The sequence below is a fragment of the Lissotriton vulgaris genome, chromosome 4_1 (assembly GCF_964263255.1).
Source record: "Lissotriton vulgaris chromosome 4_1, aLisVul1.2, whole genome shotgun sequence".
Classification (NCBI taxonomy): domain Eukaryota; kingdom Metazoa; phylum Chordata; class Amphibia; order Caudata; family Salamandridae; genus Lissotriton; species Lissotriton vulgaris.
Window position 1 is genome coordinate 883651225 of NC_141691.1, and position 24654 is coordinate 883675878.

General features: G+C 42.9%; 1 protein-coding gene across 2 annotated transcripts in view; it reads left to right on the forward strand.

Moving 5' to 3' along the window:
• Window positions 1–24654, forward strand: part of LOC147722684 (cytidine monophosphate-N-acetylneuraminic acid hydroxylase-like) — a 486512-nt gene that overhangs the window by 346397 nt on the left and 115461 nt on the right. For both annotated transcript variants that reach the window (XM_086965175.1, XM_086965174.1), the window contains exon 10: window positions 22793–22936. In XM_086965175.1, coding sequence (XP_086821301.1) covers window positions 22793–22936 — 144 coding nt within the window. The remainder of the gene's footprint in view (window positions 1–22792; window positions 22937–24654) is intronic.

The window sequence follows — 24654 nt, forward strand, 5'->3', positions numbered from 1 at the left end:
CTTATATAATGTTATTAGCGTTTTATTATATTAATTAATATTATAATAGGTGTCCTTTTGATATGTTTAATATTTTAAAATGTATATTTGTTTATTATTGTTTGTTAAATTTTATGATTTTTGGAAATTTTTTCTATTGTTTAGATGTTATTAGTAATTTTTGTTTCTCTGCAATCCAGCACTTTCCCTACAGTTACACTCACTGGAGTGGGAATAGTAATTTGTACCCATCTACTATCCAGCACTTTCCCAACTGTTGCAGTAACTGGAGTGGGAATAATGTTTATACCCTTGCTATCCAGCACTTTCCCCACTGTTGCACTCACTGGAGTGGGAATAGTAATTTTTACCCCTCTGCCATCCAGCACTTTCCCAACTGTTGCACTAACTGGAGTGGGAATAGTAATTTTTATACCTTCGCTATCCAGCACTTTCCCTACTGTTGCACTCACTGGAGTGGGAATAGTAATTTTTACGCCTCGACTATTCAACACTTTCCCTACTGTTGCACTCACTGGAGTGGGAATAGTAATTATTACCCCTTCGCTATCCAGCACTTTTCCTACTGTTGCACTCTTTGGAGTGGTAGTAGTAATGTTTTACCTCTCCCCTATCCAACATTTTCCCTACTGTTGCACTCACTGGAGTGGGAATAGTAATTTTTACCCCTCTGATATCCAGCACTTTCTCTACTGTTGCATTCACTGGAGTGGAAATAGTAATTTTTACCCCTCCGCTATCCAGTATTTTCCCTACTGTTGCACTAACTGGAGTGGTAATAGTAATGTTTGCCCCTCCGCTATCCAGCCCTTTCCCTACTGTTAAACTAATTGGAGTGGGAATAGTGATTTTTACCCATCCACTATCCATCACTTACCCTACTGTTGCACTCACTGGAGTGGGATTAGTAATTTTTACCCTTTCGCTATCCAACATTTACCCTACTGTTGCATTTATTGTATTGTAAAATGTAAGTTTTAATCTTACTAAATAATTTAATGTTTTAACTTATTATAGAATGATTTTTTTTATTTTAAAATATTGATATATATATTTTATTTTTATATAATTTTAAAGTTTACACATTAAATAAAGATAATAGTTAAATATATGTATATGTATAAATTATTATGTTTGTGTTCATATTTTTAAAATTAAGTTTGTTATATTTAGTTAAAATGTATAATAAATTTAATTTAGTTTGTTAAAAATAATATTATTATTTAATATATTTTATTTTATTTATGTTTTTAAGTCAATATTTTCACATCTATATTTTTTACTTCGATATTTTTTAATAGATATTTTTGCACTTTCCTGATTAAATATGGGCAGTTGATATTATTGCATTTTATATTTTTATTTCAATATTTAGAACATTGATGTTTGTTACATTGATATTCTATCACTGAATCTCCTTGGCTACAGTGAATATAACCCATGTGCCGCCCAATCTCTGCGGCATGTAAGGAGGGGTGCTGGCGATTACTGCGACAGCTGCAGGTAAGAGCAAGGAACATTTGGGGGTACTGGCGATTCCCACGACACCCGCAGGTAAAAGGGGAGGCCGCCGCCCCCACAACTTGTGCCACCCATGGCAGACTTCCCCCCTTGCTACACCACTGATAATGGGACACATGCTTGAGGGAGGCAGGCGGTGGGGGGGCATTTTGAGGCCTAGTCCACAGCCAACGTCTCCAAACGTTATAGTGAGCCACAGGAATAAGAGCAAATGTTTGGTACATAGTGCAGCTTGTGGAACTTGCAGAGTGTCCAGGGTATCACTGCACCAGGAAAGTGCATTATGTTTGCTCATTTGCTCAGACCCCACCCACTGCCACACTGTAAGGATTCCCACCTGAATCCCCGCTTCTGCTGCATCAGGACTATCTGTTTGTATCACTCACATGCAGTGGGTGAATGACGCATCAACTCAGGTATTGAGTGGGATATGCACTGAGTGAGTGCAGAGCCAGGGGTGAATGTGGCACGAAGGAAGTGAGTCATGAGTTGTCTTTTCAGTGACTGAGAAGGGAAATGCCGTTTACAACGCAGTGTTTACACCGCACGACCTTTACCACGCTGCCATTACAAAGCAAGTTGTTACTACGACTTGCGCTGGATGGCGTTGTTGGTTAAGGAATATTGTAATTTTCTATTCCAACACCTTCCCTACTGTTACGTGGACTGGTGTTAGAATAGAAAATTATAAAACTGCCTGTAGCTGCACGGACGGCGGTTTGGACGGTTGTGAGAGCTTGGTTCTCCAGTTAAAGGTTTAGCGAATGAACAGAGTCATTGAAGGTTGTCCTCCTGTTTTGCTGAAGGTGTAGGAAACACACCTCTGTGTATGCTTTCACATACACCTCTGGAGCCATAACGTTTTGGACCTAGAACTGTTTTTTGTGGAGGAGATACCGATCCGTGAGCCACGCAAGAGGAGGTTGGCTGCACCCCTTTGGGGTGTGTCCCCCGTGTGTAGTGTGGGGGTGATACCGTGAGCCATTTAAAGTACCCTTGTCCTGATGAAGCCACAAGATACTGTTGGCGGAAACGCGACCGCGACTGCGTCGACATCTGATTAAGGAGTCCGACTATACTGTATATACTGTGTAAATATTATCAAGTGCTTTGTATAAAAACTATATTGTTTTTTTAGGAGAAATTATAACTTTTGCGCTTTAAGGACTACCTTGGTTGTGATACTCCACCCAAATTGAGGAGTGGGTATTTACAGAAAATTGAATGTGTTCTTCCCTTTTTTCTTTTTGTTGAGGGTACACACTGTTGTATATATAATGTATATATTGCTTTGATATGTCTGGTTGTTGTTTTTTATACACTGTACACTTGTTGACCTCCTTGTCTTTTGACTTTGAATACTGTCCTTTTTTACTCATATCATTTAATGAAAACAGAAACTACTGTATAAAACAGGATAATAAACTGTATCTTGTTTTGAAATAGCATATATGTCATTGATTCCTCAGTACCTTGTTTTCAACTTTTTCATCTTTTGATGCTCCTTGCCCAGGTATGCGAGGGTAATTTGGGCAGAACCCCTGTTCATTACATAGTAGAGCCAGGGGTGAATGTGGCACGAAGGAAGTGAGTCATGAGTTGTCTTTTCAGTGACTGAGAAGGGAAACGCCGTTTACAACGCAGTGTTTACACCGCACGACCTTTACCACGCTGCCATTACAAAGCAAGTTGTTACTACGACTTGCGCTGGATGGCGTTGTTGGTTAAGGAATATTGTAATTTTCTATTCCAACACCTTCTCTACTGTTACGTGGACTGGTGTTAGAATAGAAAATTATAATAATCCTCAATCCGCGCCCTCCAACGCAAGTCGTTGTAACGACTTGTGTTGTAAAATCCGCGTAAAGTACAACGCGATCAAAAAGATCGCGTTGTACTATCATATATCCTACTGAGAAGAGCAAACAGTGGAATGAGTGCTGCATTCGAGCAGTGATAAATGTGGCTTAAACTCAGTGAGTGATGCATGGAGCAAAGGAAGACATGGAAGTAAAAGAGTAAGTGAGGCATGGTTAGGGAAGAATGTGAAGGGAAGGTAGCGCTGCAAGGGTTAATGGTGCATAAACAGAGTAAGTGAGATGTGCAGTAGAGGCCTTTGTGGCCTAAAGTGGAAAAGAGAAGCATGCATCTCAGGCAATTGTGACGTAACAGGAGTTATAGAGGCATGGGTGGGATTAACTGTGGGCTGAGCGTGACATGGATCAGGGGAGAATGAGGCATAAAGGAAGTGAATGAGGTGTGCAGTAAGGTGAATGTGGCATAAAGAAAGTGAGAGTTTTTTGCAGCGTTTAGTACAGCATGCAGTCGGGTGAGTGTGCATCCACCAGAGATAAAAGTGACACAAGTGGAGTGAGTGAGGCAAATAACCAGGGCTGATGTGGCATAAAGAAAGTGAGTGAAGCACATAGGGGAAGGAGTAGAGGGTGTGAGAAGTGAGACATGCAGTATTCAGAGTAGATTGAGAGGTAGAGAAGCAGGAAGGCAATGGATAATCAAAGAGAGACGATGGAGAGGAGGAGGAGAGAGAGTTAAGATAGAGATGTGGAGAGAGAGAGAAGATGGAGAGGTAGAGAAAAGGTTGGCAAGGAGAGTAGGGTGACGCAGAGAGAGGAAGTATGGTGAGGTTGACAGAGGGGGAAGTGCAAGTGAAAGAGAGTGAGACAGAGAGAAGAGTGTAAGGTGGAGGCAGGTAGGGGAGGTACAGAGGTTAAGTGGAGGAAGAGGCAGATAGAGGGGGATGACTAGCTATAGGGGTATTACCAGACACAATGTTCCACATAGAGCTCATTTTCCAAAGAATTATTGGATGAAACAGAACAGCAAAATGACTGTGCTATGATATCATGACCATCCAAAGCATAGGTTTCCGGTGCAAAAAGTGAATTTATTCACCTCATAAATCACATCTGAAAAATAATATTTGGACATTGCAAGTGGAACGTGACCCCCATATGAGGAATAGCCACAGCCAAAATATTATAGGAGACAGTGTGCGAAAATCCAGGATATGTTGGTAAGCAAACAACCATATAGTTCAGTCTTATTAGACCAGGCACAAGGTTGCATATTCTCCCACTGCAGATTCGCCATGAGGCAAAGTTCAAGGCTAATGGATTGCCAAGGTGCATAGTCAGTAAGCCTACAGTAATTCCACAATGGGAAAAAAGCAGCAGTCTCAATGGGTCATCGCTGTCAGTGTGGAAGGCTCCATGTTGACAGTGATGGTCAACCATGGATACCTATGCTTTGGCTTGTCATGGTATCATACTACAGTAATTTTGCAGTTGTATCAAATAATTCTTCTGAAAATGAGATCTATGTGAACCATTGTGACTGCTGGTACTGCGAAAAACACTAACAATAACTCAGACTGATTAAGATAGAATAAGTGTGACTAAGACAGACTGTGAGGGAAACTGAGTGACTGAGAATCACGAAGCCTCAGGGACTAAGACAAACAGACTGAGAGTGAGGCTGGCTCACTGAGACAGAGATGTTAAAGAGAATGAGAGACACTAAAACGTTGAGTGACTAAGACATTGCAAAAAGAGTTAGTCTGACTGTTAGAGATAGAGACTGGGAGAAATTGAATGCGTATGAGACTGTGACTCAATTCAAATCCCTTTATTTGGCTAAAAAGCCATAAAAGTATACCACAAACAACAATTTTCATACGAAGAGTACATAAAATCATATTATTACATTTTGGGTTCAATACAATATACCACATGCAAACAATAAAAGAATATCGGTAAAAAGAGGTGACTTATAATTAATTGATCAGGCAATAGAAACAGTTATATCACTATATAAAATCAATCAACAATTTTGTTATATCCTAAGTTTTACATTCATATGTGATTCAGCCTAGGTCCTCCTAGCTGCTCAGCCAGAGTGAGAGATGGTGACGGAATGTTGGTGTGACTGTGATGAATGGAATGCCTGGGTGCCTGTGTGGATGAGTGGTGACAGTTGGAGATGGGCTGAGCAGCTAGGCAGGCTGCTCCTGGTGGGGCTGGCGTAGGAGATATGGGAGCTGGGTTAAGAGCTGTTACATGGCTGACCCTTGTTTGATACCAGTTGACATGGATTAATAAAGAAGACTTACAGAACTTACAACCTGGCTACCATTGTCTTCATGTACAAAGTACAACAAATTTAAAATTTCTAACACCCTTTCTTCCTATCTCTAACTGCCGCCACCAAAACATTTGCAACATTAAAAATCTCCCAAGGATTGGTTAACAGCTGCAAATATAACAAGGCAGGTATAACTTGCACAAAACCCCTCCCCTTGAAAATAGGACTTAAACAACTTTCTCCACATGGAGATAAAATGCTCACAAAACATTATAAAATGTATGGTATCCTGTGTTGAAAAACTATCACATGTACAGGGGCCTAAATCATTTACCCTACTCCACCTCTGTACATCTGCTAAAAGACAATGAATGAGATTGAAACGGAACCTGGTTGGAAGAAATTGGTGAAAAGGTTTTGTGACAATTGTCAGGTACGGTTCAATCCGTGGGACTGTCTTTAACAGGAAATGGGCTTTCACCTTAGGTTTCACAATCTCCAGCGCCTCTCTCTCTCTGCAGACAGTACGTTTAAAAATTGTACTTTAACACATGCAAGGTCATCTATCACTATCTTTTCTGGGGTGGCAAAAAGTTCAGGTCGTCCCAATTTACCTAGCGTGGACTTGACATATTGTATTCATTGGATTTTACTTATATTGTCCAGCGCTACACAGTCCCTGACAATTTCTCTATTCAGTGCCAGTTCTGTATTAATCCATGTCTTTAGCCAACATACCACATGACCCAGCCCAATTTGGTCCTCAACAAAACCACTACCCAACTCTTGTTGAATAGCATAGGTAGGGTTAGATTGGGGAACTGCCACAAGATATCTCATAAATGTATTTTCAACTTGCTGAAGTTCTACAGGTTTGTATCCCCAAATCACAGACCCATACCTTGCTATAGCACTACTTTTAGATATATACATTTTTAGCAAAGCTTCAAGGGGCTTCGCTCCTAGTCAGCATACAAAACCTTGTATAGCAGCTATGGACCTAGACATTGCATGTTTGTTCGCCCTTAACTGGGGAGTCCAGGAGCCTCTCTCATCGAATAAAACTCCCAAATAGGAGAAAGAGGAAACCCTCAACATCTCAACCCCTTCACAATAAAAAGATTTACATTTTTGTGCGATTTGGTTTTATTAACAATAAGGTCCAAATATTGCATGCAGGTCCCAAATGAATCCAAAAGTCTCTGCAGGCCAACTGCAGTGCCGGCCAAAAGAACCGCATCGACGGCGTATAGGAGAGCAGGAATACCCCTGTCTCCTATACGTGGGATATCCAAAGTGGCAGTGATAGGGGAGGTGTTTAAATTATTTATATAAAGTGTAATAAGCAAAGGGGCTGGAATACAGCCCTGTCGTACCCTTTTGTCAATTTTAAAGTGCTTAGTGCATTTGCCATCTTGCCTGACTCTAACCCTGGCGTAAAGATCCTTATGAAGATCTGCTAAGAAATAGACTAAGCAGCGGTTCATCCCCATATCTATCAATATTGTCCATAACTTTGATCTTTTTACTAGATCAAAGGGCGAAGATAAATCCATGAAGGCCAGCTATACCCTACCTTGTTTCACCACTGTATATTTCTCAGCCAAAAGGTGCAAATTTAGACACTAATCTATAATCCTTCTACCTTTCCTAAAACCGTATTGACAATCTATTAAAATTCCAGTCTCGTCCAACCATTCAGAAAGTTTATTTAAAATAACTCTACCTAAAACCTTAACCACGGAATCAATCAGGGAGATAAGTCTATAAAAACCTGGATCACCTCCCTGCCTCTTTTTAAAAACTGGAATAATGGTGGAGAGAGACCAGGATGGCAGAAATCCACACATGCTAGCCAGTTTTTAAAGTTTGGTTATAATTTTTGCCCAAAGATGCGGTTTTGTTTATATAGATCAGCCGGAACACCATCAGGGCAAGGGGCCTTATTACTAGTCATTTGAGTGATAGCCGTCTCCACTTCCATTTCTGTAAAAATCAATGATGTGTTGCCCCAATCTCGATCAGGAAAAACTGGAGAGCCCCCCCGAACTGGGATACTCCATAAATAGTATTAAATTGGGAGTACCACGGATCCTTTCTGATATTACATTGTAAGGGCGTAATATTTAGTCCTGTAAAAATGGGGTTATGAACTATAGCCCAAAATCTGGCACTATCCCTATGAAACTCGACCAAAAGCAGGTCATTCCAGGCCTCATCTTTGATTTCTTGTTTTCAGTAATTAATCATCCATTTATAGGACAGCCTCAATTGAGCTTTAAGAACACGATCTCTTGGGACCTGCTTCAAGGCAGAAATAAGCTTTTGGTGAGCTTTCGAGCAATCTTTGCCAAACCATTTCTCACCCAGATTAGTATGACTTCTACTAGGCAATGTTAAACCAGATGTCACCTGCGCACAAATCTCTTCAAATGCCACTAAGACCTCTGCTCCCTCATTTGCAGGACTAAGACATATATTAAAACTCTTTTCAGCTTTATGCATTAAATCTTGAAGGAAAAGCTCAGGAATTGCACTAGTCTACTTTAGCCTATGTCCCTGGTCTGTGGTCTTTACACATACACAAGGTGGAGGTTATCCCTGGCTCTCTTTAAGGCCAGTTGCCCTACTTAACTCGAGTGTAACAGGATTATGGTCACTGTAATTAGACCATAGGGCACCATAAGAGATCACTTGAGGAAATAATACAGGTGAAATAAAAATATAATCAATTATAGAATCCTGCCCTCTTGCCTTGAAAGTAGGGATCCTCCTCCCCACAATGTTTGTGTTGGGCTGGCATAAATAAACTACAGCCAGGAGATCCCCCCGGCTTTTTCATTGCGGGTTGTGCTCAAAATGACAGTTGAGGGAATCCTCTGGGCCAAGATAATCTACAACATGGCAATCCTTCATACACAAATGAACATTAAAATCTCCCAAAAAACAATAGAATAAGAGATTCGATCTCTGGTGAATTAAAGAAATTTACAATGAGCAGTTTCATAGAATTGACATTGTTAATTTCTACAGCTAAACAATTAGTGGAGCCTGTATTCACGGTGCAATGTTTTCCCGTCAACTTTAGTGATATTAAAATTAAAAGTCCCCCTTTTTCTCTTCCTGAGGCCAAGGGCTGTGCTGGCTTAAAATATGATTTATAACCATCCAGCAAGAAATTATCTTCTCTATCCCACGTCTCTTGTTGTTCCACTATATCATGAGTTTTAAGAAAATTAATCCACCTGGGTTCCGCACTTTTTATTCTAAATCATGCTACATTCCAACTTAAGATCTTACAGTTCAGGTTCTCCTCCTCCATTTCCTTGGAGACCCCTTCTCCCCCTCCCCTCCCGATAGAACAAGGGGCTTCAGTCAATCATTTTCATCCAATCGGCTTAATGGGAAAAACCTGTTAGAACACACTAAACCACTCTCCATTGCCTCCTCCCCAGGGGGTTTAAGCAATGATTTGGGGGGTAATGGGCCTGTATTTTGAGTCAGATTACCAAACTGGGCCCTACTAAGGCCTAACCCAGTGATTGATCTACCTACACAGACACTGTCTACCCTCTGGAGGCCGGTAAAAAAAACAATGGTAGGGCCCTTATGACCCCTGGACCAGCGTTAAAACCTTCCTGGAAGAGCATTCCCGCTTTCCCTATTTGATCAAAGTTAATGACAATACAATCACCTTCTCCTTCTTTGGCCCTCTATCCTACCCAGCCAACTCGTCTGACCATTATAATATGGGCTTAGGACTGCGAGTGTTGTTTACACCAAAACGTGATTTTTGCATAGGAGATCCTCAGTGGATTCCACTCTATTAATTTTAAGTGAGGGGTACTCCTGTAAGGACTGCGACTAGGGTGGTGGTCTCAGGTGGGAGATTGAGTCTACAAGTACTATATATTTTACAGTCCCCTATGGTCCCATGAAACTCGCCTAGGTCCTTGGGATGTTTGTTCAGAGTCGGGATTTAATCAAGTTGCCTACCCACATCACCGCCCCTTGTATTCTGAGTAGAAGTTACCCCGGATGGTATACCCTCCCCTGCAATGACATCAGGATGTGAAATTACATTACTGCCACTTGGATTGTCCATAACAATATCCACACGTTCTAGCTTTTCCCAAAAGCAGAGTAAAATTCCAATCAATTAGGTCTTTAATCTGGGCTAGTACAGTTCCACAGAGTGGTCTCCACAGCAATGGCAAGAGCAGCGTCCCCAATGATATTGTGTCTTAATGAAGGAGAAGGAAAGAAGGCATCAGTCTGTGTGCTAACAGAGTTGGTTGATGGTACTACTTCCATGATTGGCGGATTGAGATCCCTATGTGCTTTTTGTTTTTTGAGCGCTGACACCCCGCTTTCGTTTTACTGGTGGCGCTTTTTTTACCTTGATCTCATCTAATGGCTTGGAGACCCGTATTCTAGTAGCTATACTTGACCCATTAGGGGCAACTATAGGAGGTTCGTCCAAGGTTGGCAAGGGTGGGGTTGAGGGCACAGTTGGGGGCGTGATGGACTGGCACATTTGTTGGAAGTCCCCTGATTTGGAGACACCTAATGACGAGCGTCTCTGTAGTGTTGAGGAATATAAAGAGAGTCGCCGCTCTATCATTTCGGTCTCATGGGTCAACAACGATTCCGCCCTGACAATAAAAGCATCTAGGGTGCCCGCTACTCCTTTGCGCTTGCTCATGTTGAGACCACAAGTCTTCAGCAATCAGTGACTCACACACAGTAATGCGATGCAGCACAAGCACTAATGTCAGGGATGGAAATGTGTGCTACAGTATCTGAAAACTGGAAAGTGAAGTTGAGTATCGGTAACTAAATATCAGAGGGGGCTCAGCCCAGCCTCTTACGGGCTCTAACAGTTGCAGATGGGCCCGCTCTTGACCCGGGCTTTGCCCGGGCATGGCCTGGGCACACCTGCACGTCCCATGCTCTGGGAGCCTTGTGTATGTTTCATGCACTTCCCCCTGGCGATGTCCGGTGTGCGTGCCGCTGGAGATGATGGGTCGTGTGGTCTAGGTCCTCCGGGAATGGCCACAAGTGACTCAGGCTGTGGTAGCGGCAGACAAGAGGAGCACCCATGCTACGGGAGGCCTGTGGATGTTTTATGCGCCTCCTGGCGCTTCCCTCTGGCGTTGGTAGCACCGCTGGGGATGATGGGTCTTGTGCTCTAAGGTCCCCCGGGACCGGAAACGGCCGCAAGTCACTCCGGCGGCGGTGGCAGCAGACAAGAGGAGCTCAAGCCCTGGGGGAGCCCTGAGGATGTTTTATGCGCCTCCTGGCGCTTTCCCCCTGCATTGGTGGCATGCCGCCGCTGGGGATTATGGGTCTTGTGGTCTAAGCTCCTCTGGGACTGGGAATGGCCGCAAGTTACTCCGGTGGCGATGGCGGCAGACAAGAGGACCTCCCGCGCTGCGGGAGCCTTGTGGAATTGCCGCAAGTGATTCCGGCGGTGGTGGCGGCAGACAAGAGGAGACTGTGACTCACTGCCCACCTGAAGCACAGAGCAAAACAGAACCACTGGCCTGCTTTACTCGCCTCCCTTTCTCTCCTCAAAACCTTACTCCATGAGTGCTGTTGGAAGCTAGGTTGTTGCATCTAGATGGCTTTAGCCCACACTCTCTGCTAACGGCGTGGCCTGCTCCAGCTTGTCTGCACCATGTAGCAGCAGGAGTCCTCCAGTGTTGTTAGAGGGTGAGAAACAGTGTAAAGTGGGGGGTTAGGAAGGATGGACTTTACTACAAGATTGTCAACAAGGACCTGAATGGCTAGACTCAACTGAATGATCTCAGCCCATTCTTCCTGCTTGCACCTTTCGGAAATGTGGAGATGGAGAGCCACAGCCTGGTAAGGCACCTGTTTTAGAAGGGGACCTTCTATTCTTGGCATGTGGAGGACTTCTCTAGCCAGGTTTTCTGCAGAAGTAGAACACTATAGTACAACCCATTCTTACTTCAGGAGATGGGTAAACAATATATGCAAGAGACTTATTTTTATTCAAAACCTTGTGAAAATATAGTGTTTGGTCACACATGATCCAATCAAAATGAATCCATCAATGAGTACAGTTTGCATGACTAGTTCATTAAGGGCAAATATATATAAAGAAATACATTATTGTGTATTGATATATGAAAACGTGATAATTTTTTTTATTATTTAATAACATACACATAAGGACTTTACAAAAAAAATGATTACACATGCGTGTTACTTTTATATCTTATATGTTGTGTGGTGTATAACTGAGGACCTATGTCTATCCCTTTGTTTTGTAACTAGTGTAAAATGTACATATTTCTGTAATTAAATATTGAAAAACGTTTTCACACCTCAGACTAGAACACACACTTTCTTTCTATATAAATGCCCTTAATGATTTTGTGCTTTAAACTGTATTTATTGAAATATTTATTTTCATTTGATTGTGTGTGTCCAATATCTAATGAGTACAAGTTTTTTTTAAAAATAAAAATTCCTTCAGTAGTCTCTTGTATATGTTTTCTGCAGAGCTGGTGATGGTGACTCTCTAAATGCCATATAATGACTCATATTTTCAACCTTCCTGCCCTGGCTGCTAAGTTAAGAGGTCTGTCAGATCTTCTTAGATACCCCAGTTTGCACATGTGTGAGAAGTAAGGCAAGCAGAGAAAGTCCTATATCTCGGAGTCTGTCTTGCCCATGCAATTCTCCTACCTCTCCTTTCTCATTTTGCCTTCCCTTCATCCTCCATTTTGCTCTCTTATCCCTCTCTCTCAGACCCCTCTTATACGCGTTCTCACCCTCTCTATATACTCCCACTCAGCTTCTCACTTCACTTTCTGTCTCCCTATCTCTCTGTTATCCCACTCTCTCTTATCTTTCTCCATCCACTATTATCTTTGTGCAAGGGATTAATGGGAAGCACTCAGCCATCTGCTTAGCTGGAGGTGGAGCTGGAGGGTAGGAAGGGGTTATCTTTATTAAGGTTATGTCTTGACTGGTTTGAATGATGAGAATTTCTTTAGCAAGGAGGGTGGAAAAAGGAAGTGGGAAGACCCTGACAGAATATTAGTATGAGTGGTGTTATTTAAAAAATAATATGGCGTGGAACAGAAGTAGACATAATGGCTTGATGAATTGGACATTTGCCACATGAAGATGCAGTATTCAGGTAGTCATATTCAGTAATGGGAGGGACCAACTCAGTCCCCCTTTTTCGGGGACCTGTGAATTGGGTGAAACTGAGTTGGGTGGTAGTGGCTCTTGATTTTTGCAACACATGAAGACATGATGTCCGAAATGGGCAGTTATTATCTTTTCCCATCTTCTGTCCCTGGCTATTTTTTTGAAGATCAGTCATCTTCCAGAACTGCTCCCTGCCCATCTTTATCGCTGTGTCCCCTATCTTCTCTAGAAGGCACTTTTGTACATTACACCTTCTTTTGTTTTTTGTATTTTTAGTTCGTTGATTTGGCTCACATAATGGGTGGTAGCCAGGTGACTCGATGGGTGTTTGATGGATACAACTGGGAGAAGGCTTCTGAGCATATGGTTGGTTCTATTCACACCACACCTTCTGAGCTTTCAATAGCTTTGTATTCCAATGCAGCCATGCACCCTTTACCTTCCTGTCTTGTCAAGTCTTCATTCACCTTCTCAGTGTTGTCAAGAGCGAAGAGAACCTTGTCAACTTACCAAACATCACTGCACATTGCTTGTTGCCACACTAGCAAACTGAATTGTGGTGAGTGATGTTTCAGGTGGGATCTAGGGGCTGAGGGGGCTGGTCACACCCCATCTTGCTCTGTGATCTTTTGTCTCTTCTGACTCCTAGACTCGTCCAGGATGGAACTTGGGGGATATTGGGGATTCACTGTGTGAGGGGTGTACTGGCTCTTAGGTTGTACCAGCCTCCTACTTTAAACTTCCTAATTCACAATAGAACTGTAATGCTGTGTAGGAGGCCTCAATATGGGGTATATCAGCAAGGCCAGGGGATAATTATCGCTAAGCGCACTTAGCACTAGGATAATTATCGCCGGCTAACGCTGGTTCCTATCGTGGAGATAGCATGCTATCAGCAACACATATCTCCAATGCGATAGGAATCCAAGAGTTAGCTGGAAACCAGTGGGATTATCGCTGGAAATCCAGCGATAATTGCACTGCAACCAGGGATACCTTGCTGATAGGGCAGGCTGTTCATAGCCATTTAATCCACCTCCCATTGGATTACATGGCTAAATCAGATAACCGTGGTTACCGCTACTTTTCTTATCGCTCTGCCTGTTTGCGTGCAGCTTAATAATTGGAGAAATGTCAGTTAGCAACATTTCTCCAGTTATTTCGAGGAGGAACGCCCACTTTGCATCTCATTAGAGATACAAAGCTGGGCGTTGTTGTAACTGGTGCTAAATCAGCAAAACACGCGATAACGTGTCTTTGCTGATAAGGTGATGAAATTATCGCCGCTTTTCGCCCGAAAACGGACGCAAAAGCAGCAATAATGTCACAGCGCCGCCTTGGTGATATGCCCCTCTATTTCCTGGAAGAGGAGTGCTCCTTTGTGGCTCAGATGGACACAGGTTAACTGGTTTACCCTTACACAGTGCAAACTGAAGGATTGGTTGGTTTAAATGACTTATTGGTCTGTCATTGTGCTTTTGAGAATAAAGTTCTTACTCTTTACATAAGCCTGTCATTGTGGGATGTTTCACTGGGGAAAATGCCCTTTAGGACGAAGCCCCAATCAAGCTGTGCATTTGACTTGCTCTAGCGGGGTGCATTGGTGGAATGGTGTTGGAAATAAAGGCCAACACCTTCCCTGCTGTTGTGCAGAATGGAGTTGGAATAGTAAATTAAACTATTCCAAAATCCAGCACCCCCCAAAGGCAAGTCGTTATATTGACTTATGTGCAAAACGAAGGAGTACTAAAGACCGTTCATTCTAATGACGACATTCCCAAGACATGAGTGATGAATGCATGCGGAATACCATTATACATTCGTTCCATTGGGCATTCTACCATTACTACGCGGTCATTACTTCGTATTACAATTACTACGTATATTTTAGTTCGCAGATGCCACTTCTTAGCATGCATTTACTTATCATGCATTTACTACGCATGTTCCATTACTTAGCATGCACTTACTGTGCATAATGGAAATATTGTGCACAGGGGTATTTTTAGTGTTCAGGGTGCAATTAAGGTTTTGGGGTGCTGGGTTATTGTTGGGGTTCAGGGTGCATTAAGGTTTTGGGATGCTCGGGTAATTTTAGGGGTCAGGATGAGATAGGGTTTTGGGGTGTAGGGGGTATTTTTAGGGTTCAGGATGCGTTTAAGGTTTTGGGGTGCTGGGGTAATGTTGGGGTTCAGGGTGCATTTAGGTTTTGGGGTGCTGGGTTATTTTTAGGGGTCAGGGTGGGATAGGGTTTTGGGTGTAGGGGGCTTTTTTAGGGTTCAGGGTGCGTTTAGGGTTTTGGAGTATTTTTGGTGTTCATGGTGCCTTTGAGGTTTTGGGGTGCTGGGGTAATTTCCCCCCCTCTGCTCGTTGACAGTGTAGGGGCTCCCCTCCCAGGTCTACAAAAAGCTCCAGGTGCAGTACCTCGGGATGGACAGAGAAAACCCGAATGTCACAGTTCTCATCTTCATGGACGTCCCTGGGTAGGACAAAGAGCACAGATGGAGGGAGGACCATAGTGGGCCGAGCCGCATTGCTTGGGGATGTTTTCTGAAATACCAAGAGTGAGCCACACCTACTCATGGAAGAAACATTCCTGTCAAGAAATCACACAAGAACGAGGCACACATGGAACTGAATTGTCTCAGTAAATGCCATCTGCTGAAACCTTAAGACACAAGTGAAATGCACATATTTTAACACCAGATATGTAAGCAAAAGTGCTTAACTTGGTATCTCGCTGTAGCTTCCTTTGTTTCCTTGCCTCCATTTCTATCCCCATGTTTCTTTCTTTCTCTGTGAGTCATGTCTTTTATCTAACTTCCTCACCCTGTCTCTCCATCTTTTTGTGAGATTTTCTTTCTGAGAGTTTCTCTTTCCCCCAAATCACTCACATTTCTATGTCTATCCCTGCCTCGCTGTATTCCTCTTTCTCTTGATTCTCTCTGCCCGCTCATCACTCCCGTCTGTTTCCTTCTCTTTCTATTTCCCTATTTCTCTCCTTCTTTTTTTGTATTCCTGTCTTTTCTGCCTTTCTCTTTGTCTCTCAATTTCCTTAGCTACATTGTGTCTCACTGTTGTTTATTCTCTTTCTACCTCGGTTTGCCTTGGTTTCCCTGACTGTCTCACCATATAGTTATTTGTCTCACTTTCTTCGACCCTCTAACTTTCTTCCTCCATCTCCCTGTTATTTCCACCGCCCCCTGTCTTTCACTGACCCTAGCCTTTCTGTTTTCATTGTATCTCGCTATGCTTGTCTTTCGCTGACTCTGAATGATGCTGTGTTAAAAATTGGGTTACTGGTTGAGTGGGGTGTGAGCCCTGGTCAAACAGCAGCCACAATCCTAGTCAGGGTAAGGCCAAGCAACCCCAAACTAACCTGTGCTCAACCCCCCTGGCAGCTTGGCACAGAGCTGTCAGGCGTAACTTAGGGGCAATGTGTAAAGTATTTGCGCAACACTTCAAACAATAAAACAGTGAAACACCACATACAAAGTATCCCATATCATGTTAGATAAATAGAGCTTAATTTAATGAAACAAGATCAAAATGACAAAAATCTAATCAGTTGAACTGGTGTTATGAAGTTTTTAAGAAGATACTGTAAAATAAAGCATAAAGTGCCAACCGGGGATATCTAGTCAGGCTGTAGCGGGTCAAAGTCAAAAGTTCAATGCGACTGTGATGATTACTCCAAATTCTACTTTCTCACATTTTGTGCTAAGAGCCCTGTTCTTGTTGAGGTGGATCACGAGGGGCATGGAGAGTGTCGCTGGAGGCTGTCAATGTGGTTCGAAGAGCAGGCTGGGCATCGCGTACAGGCAGGTTGGTGCTTCGCACTGGAGGTTCCCCGAGAGCAGTCAATGCTGCTGTGCGGAGAGATGGGCTGGAGGTGGCTTGCGTTAATTTTCAGTGTGAGCAGAGCGGTTCTGGTGGAAAAAGGCCCATTCACTGTCACGGAGAGCCCAAAATTTTAGAAGCCCGCTGACCCACACAAAGGGTCCAAGACCTCAGGAGCAACTGTTGCGGATCAGGAACTTGTTGAAGATGGGCCCAGGAGCTGCGAGGAGCCTGTAATGTCCCTAAGGCTCAGATCAGGAGTCCAGCAAACTAGTCCTTTGAGTCACTCTGGGGTCCTCGCTTCAAGATGGGCTCCAGGTTCAGTTCTTCCACTCCAGGCAAAAGGGCAGCATGTCAGCATAGCAAGGTAGTAGCTTCTTCAGAGTAGCAGTCCTTTCAGCAGCACCAAAGTCCTTCTTCCTGGCAGAATATCCACAGTTCCAGAAGTGTAATGAAGTGGTGGTGTCTGAGGTACTTCTTTTATACACAGTTGTGCCTTTGAAGTGGGGAGAAGCTTCTAGATGCATGTCTTTGAAGTGCACAGATACCCTGCCTTCCCTGCTCTATCTCTTTACTAACTACAGCGGGTATGCAACCCTTTTTGTGGAGATAGGACACAGCCTATTCAAGTGTAAGTGAGACTGTGATTAGCTTCTTACTCCTATCCTGCCAGTGATGTCCTATCTGGTCACATATACGCTCCCATTGTGTGTGGCTGTCCAGGAGGAATACACAAAGCCGAGCTGCCAACTGCACTCAATCATGTGACCAGAGACAATCTGCAGTCATCAAATGACTAAGGCAAGAAAATGCCAACTTTCTAAAAGTAAAAACAACAATTGATGGACAGAATGCAGAACAATGTCATACATTCTCCCCAGTACAGAGATCTGGGCCTAAATCCATCGTTTTTTTGCACTCCACACCACCCCAGACGTGAGGCCCATGCTCTCCACACCACTGGAGTCAAGCTATCCTGGCTGAAGACGGCTGATAGCCAGAAACCAGTCCTAGGATGCTTGATTCCGGTCCAGAACAGACATGGCTTGGCAGTTCGGGCTGGACTGTTCCCATGAGGCACAGGGTCAAGGCTGATTTGCATATGGCCATGTCTGAACTGGGGTGGTGTGGAATGTAAAAAAAATGATGGATTTAGGCTCAGATCTCTGTACTGGGGTGAATGTATGACATTGTTCTGCATTCTGTCCATCAACTGTGGTTTTTGCAACTTTCTATAAGTAGCATTTTCAGTATTGTAGTTTAAAACCATAAGCTAGCATTTTAAATTAGGATTTCAGAGACACCAAACATGAACTGCTCATCTCTTCCCATTTGGAAATTACACATATAAAATATAATTCCAATATTATTCTATGGGAGAGATAGGCCTTACAGCAGTGAAAAACAAATGTAAGAGTGTTTTTCACTACCAGAGCATGTTACACTTAAAAGTATATACAATAACCCCTGAGGACACAAAGTCTATTCCTGTTCGTAACGAGAAGCAAGTACCAGGCAAGAGTCACTTATACTAAAGAATGAAAGTTGTAAATTGAAATGTCCATAAGTCAAAGATTGGTGTTCTTTGTTGTTTATTTTCTTTTTTCTTTAAATGTTCAACAATGATGATGCAACAGCCAACACGTGTTTCGTCGTGTACAATATAACACACTGACTTCTTCAGGGCTGTAACCAAATGAACATTACCCACAGTTACTACACGCACTACATATGCTAATGGTAGAAGGTGAGAGAGTACTAGCCACCTTCCCAATTATATAGTAACCCGCTTAGTGCATAGATTTTAAGGAAAAGAAAAGAGTAATGCCACTCCATTAGGACTTCTCACCCATATTTTGTGAGTAAAGTCAAAGTCCCAAAACCAAGAAGTTAAATAAGAGAGTTGCATGGAAAAGAAAGTATATCCTAATTAGTTATTCACCTCTATTTCCACAGTTTCTCAACATCAGAAGTAGTCCATGAGTCAAATTGAGTTATAATTCTGTAAAGAAAAACCTGAGATTCAGCTAATCATCCCATAGCAATCTGAGTTGCACAACAAATGGTTATAGAAATATCTAACAATAATCCTCCTCTGATTCCAGACAAAAGATTATCTCCCGATCTCAATTATCAATAACAAAGTCTCTTCATAATCTTCAAATATTCCTATAACAACGTTATCTGTAAATAAAAATGTGCATATCGCTAAATGCATTGTCAAGTGTCTGTAGTATATTTCCATAATTTACTACAAAAACACTTACCCAGTGGTAAAAAGCTGGGCTCATGATATTGTCGTATTCATTACTTCACTTCTTGGCATCAAAACTACAACAGTAAGTAGTACATATTACTCACTTACAAAATTTCTATATAGCTCAGTCTAACTCGTTAGTGCAGTGAACACAACTCACCGTCCTTATACACTACGTTTGTGGGGGTTTCGCAAGTTCTCCCACTTATAGGGTAAAGTTCCTATTTGAAAGCAAAGTACAAATCTGAAAATTCCGTATACTCTTATATCGAACTAGATTCATAATAATATATCGAATGGCTCACCTACTCGGTGATTTTCATTTCTTACGAGTCCCCTTCTTCAAACGTTTTACCAGTCGTTCTCACTCTAGAACAGTACATTAAAACATCAATCACAACCTATAACCTCTCCTCATACAATTTATCGTGAGAAGGATCGTATGCACTCACCCACAGTCAGAATACAACAACTACGGCGCCCATTAGTCTGTTGGTATCCAAACAATTATACACTTAAAAGTACGTCTTGCTTTTTTATCGCCTTCCTTTGCTGGTGACGGAACCACTCCGTCATCAGCCGCGGCCGCGCTGTGCTGATGACGGAGCGGTTCCGTCACGGCCCGCTCGGCATGCCTGCGCGGCGTGGATTCCGCGCCTGCGCTGAGCGTTCTATTGAGCGGGCGGGGCTGTGACGGAACCGCTCCGTCATGAGCACAGCGCAACCGCGTCTGGTGACGGAGCGGTTCCGCCACCAGCACGGGACCGCCGCGCAGCCCCCCGCCCCCTTAGCACTGCAGTGGAATAGCCGCCGCAGTGAAGGGGTCAAATACATGGCACCCTGCCCTCTTGGCTGTCCAGGACCTACCCTAGTGTGCCTTCTATATATTAAAAAAAGAAGAGTTGGGTCTGGCAAAGGTTAATTTTGCCAGCTCGAATTGGCCGTTCAAAACTGCACACACAGGCCATGCAGTGGCAAACCTGAGACATCTTTAAAGGGCTACTTAAGTGGGTTGCGCAATCATTGCTGCAGACCCACTGGTGTCTTTCGCTTTCTCACCCTAAGTATGCTGGGCATGCCCAGACATGGGTCCCAGACTCACTGTGCCACTGGATTCAAGCTAGCCTCGCTGATGAGGGGTGATAACCTGAAACCTGTCCCGGAATTCTTGTTTCTGGTCCAGGGAGGACCTGGCTTGGCAGTTAAGGCTGGACTGTTTCTATGAGGAGCAGAGTCAAGACTGAATTGCATTTGGCTGGGTCTAAACTGGGGTGGCATGGTGTGCAAAAGAACAATGGATGTAACGAGATCTCTTGACTGGAGTTGAATGTTTGATTTGTTCCACATTCCGTCCATCATTTGTGTGTCTTTTGCTTGCTGACCCCCTGGTAGTATTTAATTTACAGGCCCTGGGCACATGTAGTGCCAGTTTCAAATGGGTCTTGCAAGTAAATTAAATATGCCAATTGTCTATAAGCCAATTCCACAATGTTTTAACTGGAGAGCACAAGCACTTTAGTACTGATTTGCCAAACAAAAACAAATTCAGCAAAAAGTAGGTTTGGGGATAACCCTGTAGAGAGGGCCAGGTCCAACATGCTGTCTATTTCAGCATCTTCAGGGAAATAAGTGCTATGCAGCCACCATCTGTAGCAGGGACAATGCACTGTGACTGCAATATGGCTTAGAACAGAAATATGTGGTGGCCAAAAACCTTTCCAGTGTCTGCAGGAACAGAAAAGCATTGTAGTATCAATCAATCAAGACATTAGTAGAGCGCACTACCCACCCGTGAGGCTCTTAAGGCGCTGGGGGGGGAGGGGTGCTGCTACTGCTCGAATAGCCATGGTTTGAGTAGCATCCTAAAGGTAAGTATGTCCTAGGTCTGCTGCAGGAGGATAGGAAGGGTGTTCCATGTCTTGGCGCCGAGGTTGGAGAACGATATGCCACCAGTGGTCACTGTTCCGTTGCGGGGGACGGTGGCGAGGGTGATGTCGGCGGAGTGGAGCTGTCGGTTTGGGGTGTAGAAGGTGAGTTGTCTGTTGAGGTATGCCGGTGCGGTGTTGTGGAGCGCTTTGTGTGTGTGGGTGAGGAGCTTGAAGGTGATCCTCTTGTTGACAGGAAGCCAGTGCAGGTCTCTCAGGTGTGGAGTAATGTGGCTGTGGCAAGGGTTGTCAAGGATCAGGAGTGCAGAGGCGATCTGTATGCGTTGTAGTCGTTTCAGGAGTTTGGCCGAGGCTTCTGCATAGAGGGCATTTCTGTAGTACCATGCTATTCCATCATCTGCCGGAACAGAAATTTAAACATAATCTATCCGTCCATCTGTGTCTACAAAAGGGCATTGTGGGGACAATAAGGTCTCAGCTTCTATTAGGGGCAAAAGTGCATGACAGGCAAATTCTGTCTCAGTATCTGCAGGGACAGATGTATGTTGTAGGCCTATTCTGTCCCAGTATGTTCAGGGACAAAAAACGTTTACGCACAATCTGCCTCAACCTGTGTAGGTATAGAAGTGCTTTGTGGGCGTAATCTGTCCCAGCATCAGCAGGGATGAGAAATGAGTTGTGGGCACACTTTGTCTCAGCCTCTGTGGCCACAATCTGTTCCAGTGTCTGTGGGAACAGAAGTGTCCTGTGGGCCCATTCTGTCAAAACATATTTGTGGAAGAAGTGCACTGTAAGCTAATTATCTCATAGAATCTGCTGGAACCGAAGTGCATTGGCTTAGATCAAGCCCAAACTCTCCAGGGACAGAAGCGTTTGGTGGGCCCAGTGTGTCCTAAAAACTGCAGGTACAAAATACATTTGTAGCCACAATTTGTGCCAGCCTCTGTATGTATCCCAGCTGCCGGGACAGTACTCTGTGGGTGCATTTTTGGCCCATTATGCCCCAGAATTTCTAGGGTTGCAGATATGGTGGTCCTAGACATAGAATTCCACACACAATTATTCAAAACATTTTCAGCTCAATTATTTTTCATATGAGAAATTGATTCCTAAAGTGAAAAAACAAAAACATAATAGCCCAAAAACACACAGGTGTCCGATACAAACACACAAACAGGTTTCTTATTATCGTTGTTAAAAGTAGAGGAGAGAACTCTACTATTTATTCATAATAAAAATCTCCTCATATGGCAGTACACAAATATACAATATCTACAATTCGGAACAGAAGGGGTTACGGAGAGGAAATAAAGTGCGTAGAGTGAAAAATTCTTGTGCTCGTGCAAAGGATAGAAAGGACCAAGCGGTCAAGGGATATTGAATAGTATGGTCATAGAAAAATCTGTTGGCTTAGATTCTAGACAGAGCCAGCCCTCAGAAGTTAGTTTGTAAAGGAGTTGTAATTGTCTTTACAACGGTCACTTCGCTCAGATGGTTTTTCGGTCTTCAAAAAGGGTGGATGGGCAGGGGCATAAGAGATGCCGGCTCACTGTAGGGAAAGGATGTCGACGTTTCGACCCAAGGATAAACAGGGCAATTTGTATCCTCATAGGCGGGTCTTCATCAGGACGGGACGGTGAAGGGAAGGAGCATAGTTACATTGCATTCATGTAACCCCAGAAGTAAAGGCGGACACCCTGTTAGTGGTGCGCCTATGTGCCAACTGGTCAATTCGTTAAAAGAGAGCCGATCAAGCGTGCTCTCGAGTACCTCGCTCAGTCGGCGAAAGATGATAAGTTGGATATTCGGTGAAGCAATATACACGCTGTGTCTCCTCCGTAGAACTGCGCGGCCTATCAATGGGGCTCTGTCTGTCGGTGACTGCCAGAATTTCTAGGGACAGAAGTTTCTCAGTCAATAATTAGTTTAATTGTAATCATAAATATCTTAGATCGTTGTGTCTGTTTGCATAATCAGAATTTTTCTCTACATTTTCTAGGTATATTAAGGACACTAATCTTAAGAATGATCCAAATGAGCTCAACAAACTGATTAGAAAAAATTCAAGTCACATATTAACATGGACCCCAAAACCTGGTGCTACATTGGATCTTGCAAGAATGCTTAAGGATCCCACAGACAGGTAATGTATGTATAGTAGTGTTGGAATGCTAGAAATAGTTATTGCTTATCTTAATATAGTTGACCACCAGCGGGAGGTTTTGTTGAAATACAGTAGGTTTGAAACAGTGGTATGATAGATTTTGTAAGCTTTTATGAGGACAATGATAAAATAATCAGTCTTGAGACAAGAGTATGTTTTAAACTAAAGCCAGTAAAGTTGTTTACTAGTGGAGATATAGCCTAACACAAAAACTACTACTACGACCACTACTATTACTGATGATAATAACATTAATGGCAATCATAATTATGATGATTAATATTATTATTATAGTTTTTGTTGTTGTTTTTGTCTTGTTGTTGTGATTAATATTATTATTATTATCGTTAACCCCTTTGCTGCTGGGCCTTTTCCCCACCTGTGCTAAGCCTTTTTTTGGCTATTTGTGGTAGTTTGCGCTTAGGCCCCTGTAACTTTTTGACCACGTAAGGTATCCACGCCAAATTTGCGTCCTTTTTGTCCAACGTCATTGGAGTTTCTAAAGGTATCCAGGGTTTGTGGACTACCCTGGAGGAGACCCAGAATGTAAAAAAAGGGCTACAGATGAAAGTGTCTGTTTTTTTCCCTGCAAATGGTATCAAAAAAGGGGTTGTGGTGCTGAAATCACCCTCTTCACAGCTTTCAGGGACAAGCAGACTTTTGTCAGAAAAACAACATTTTTTACACAGTTTTGGCGTTTTTCTGGGAAATAATCTATGTTTGCTATTTTTTGTGCTTTCATCCGCCTTCCATGTAATGGTAGAAATGGGCATGAAAGCAATAAAGGATCCTGTAAAGCTATACATTTTAGAAAAGAGACACAATTTTGAATTCAGCAAGTGGGTCATTTGTGTATATCCTTCAAGGTTTCTTTACAGAAACTAACAGTTAAATATAGGAAAAATCGAAAATGAGTTGAAAAAATCAGCCCTTTGTGTCAACGTTTTCACCTGTAACTTCTTCTAATTATAATAGCTGTTTGAAAGCAATATACTGTTGCATCCGCTGGACCTTTGGGGATATATAGGGCTTGTAGGTTCACCGAGAACCAGACAAACCCAGAGCCAATAACTGAGCAGCATCTTGCAATGGTTTTTTATTATGAACCGGGTATATTGCAATTATTTTGGGAAAATGTATACATGGAAAAATCGCTATGAAAGACACCAATGTATTTCTGAAATGGGAACAAAATATAGAGTTTAGAAACAGTAGATATTTGCACATTGCCGAAATTGGGATTATCCATGCTAGCATGAGAATTATAGGTCCTTTTTCAAAATGACTTATTTTTTACACATTGTCTCTCATTTGGAAGGCAGAAATGCATCGAAATTCAATAGGTAATAACAGTTGCTCTATGCAAAGTATGGCTTGTGTGGGGGGAAATTTGTGGATCCACGAAGATTCCAGAACTTTCCCACACAGAAATGAGAGAAAAAACTGATTTTTTTCTGCAAAATTTGAGGTTTGCAGGGGATTTGGGGTTGGAGAATGTTGGAGGACCCACGCAAGCTAGACCTCACTGTACTCCCCTGGCTGTCTAGTTTGCAGAAATGTGTGGGTTTTGTAAGTTTCCTTAGATGGCCGCCGAGCCCTCGGCCAAAAACCCATGGGACCCCCTTTGCAAAACCAGGTTGGTTTGTGATAGGTAATTTTGATGTCGCCTCAATAGGTTTTGGGCCCTTGCCTGTCGT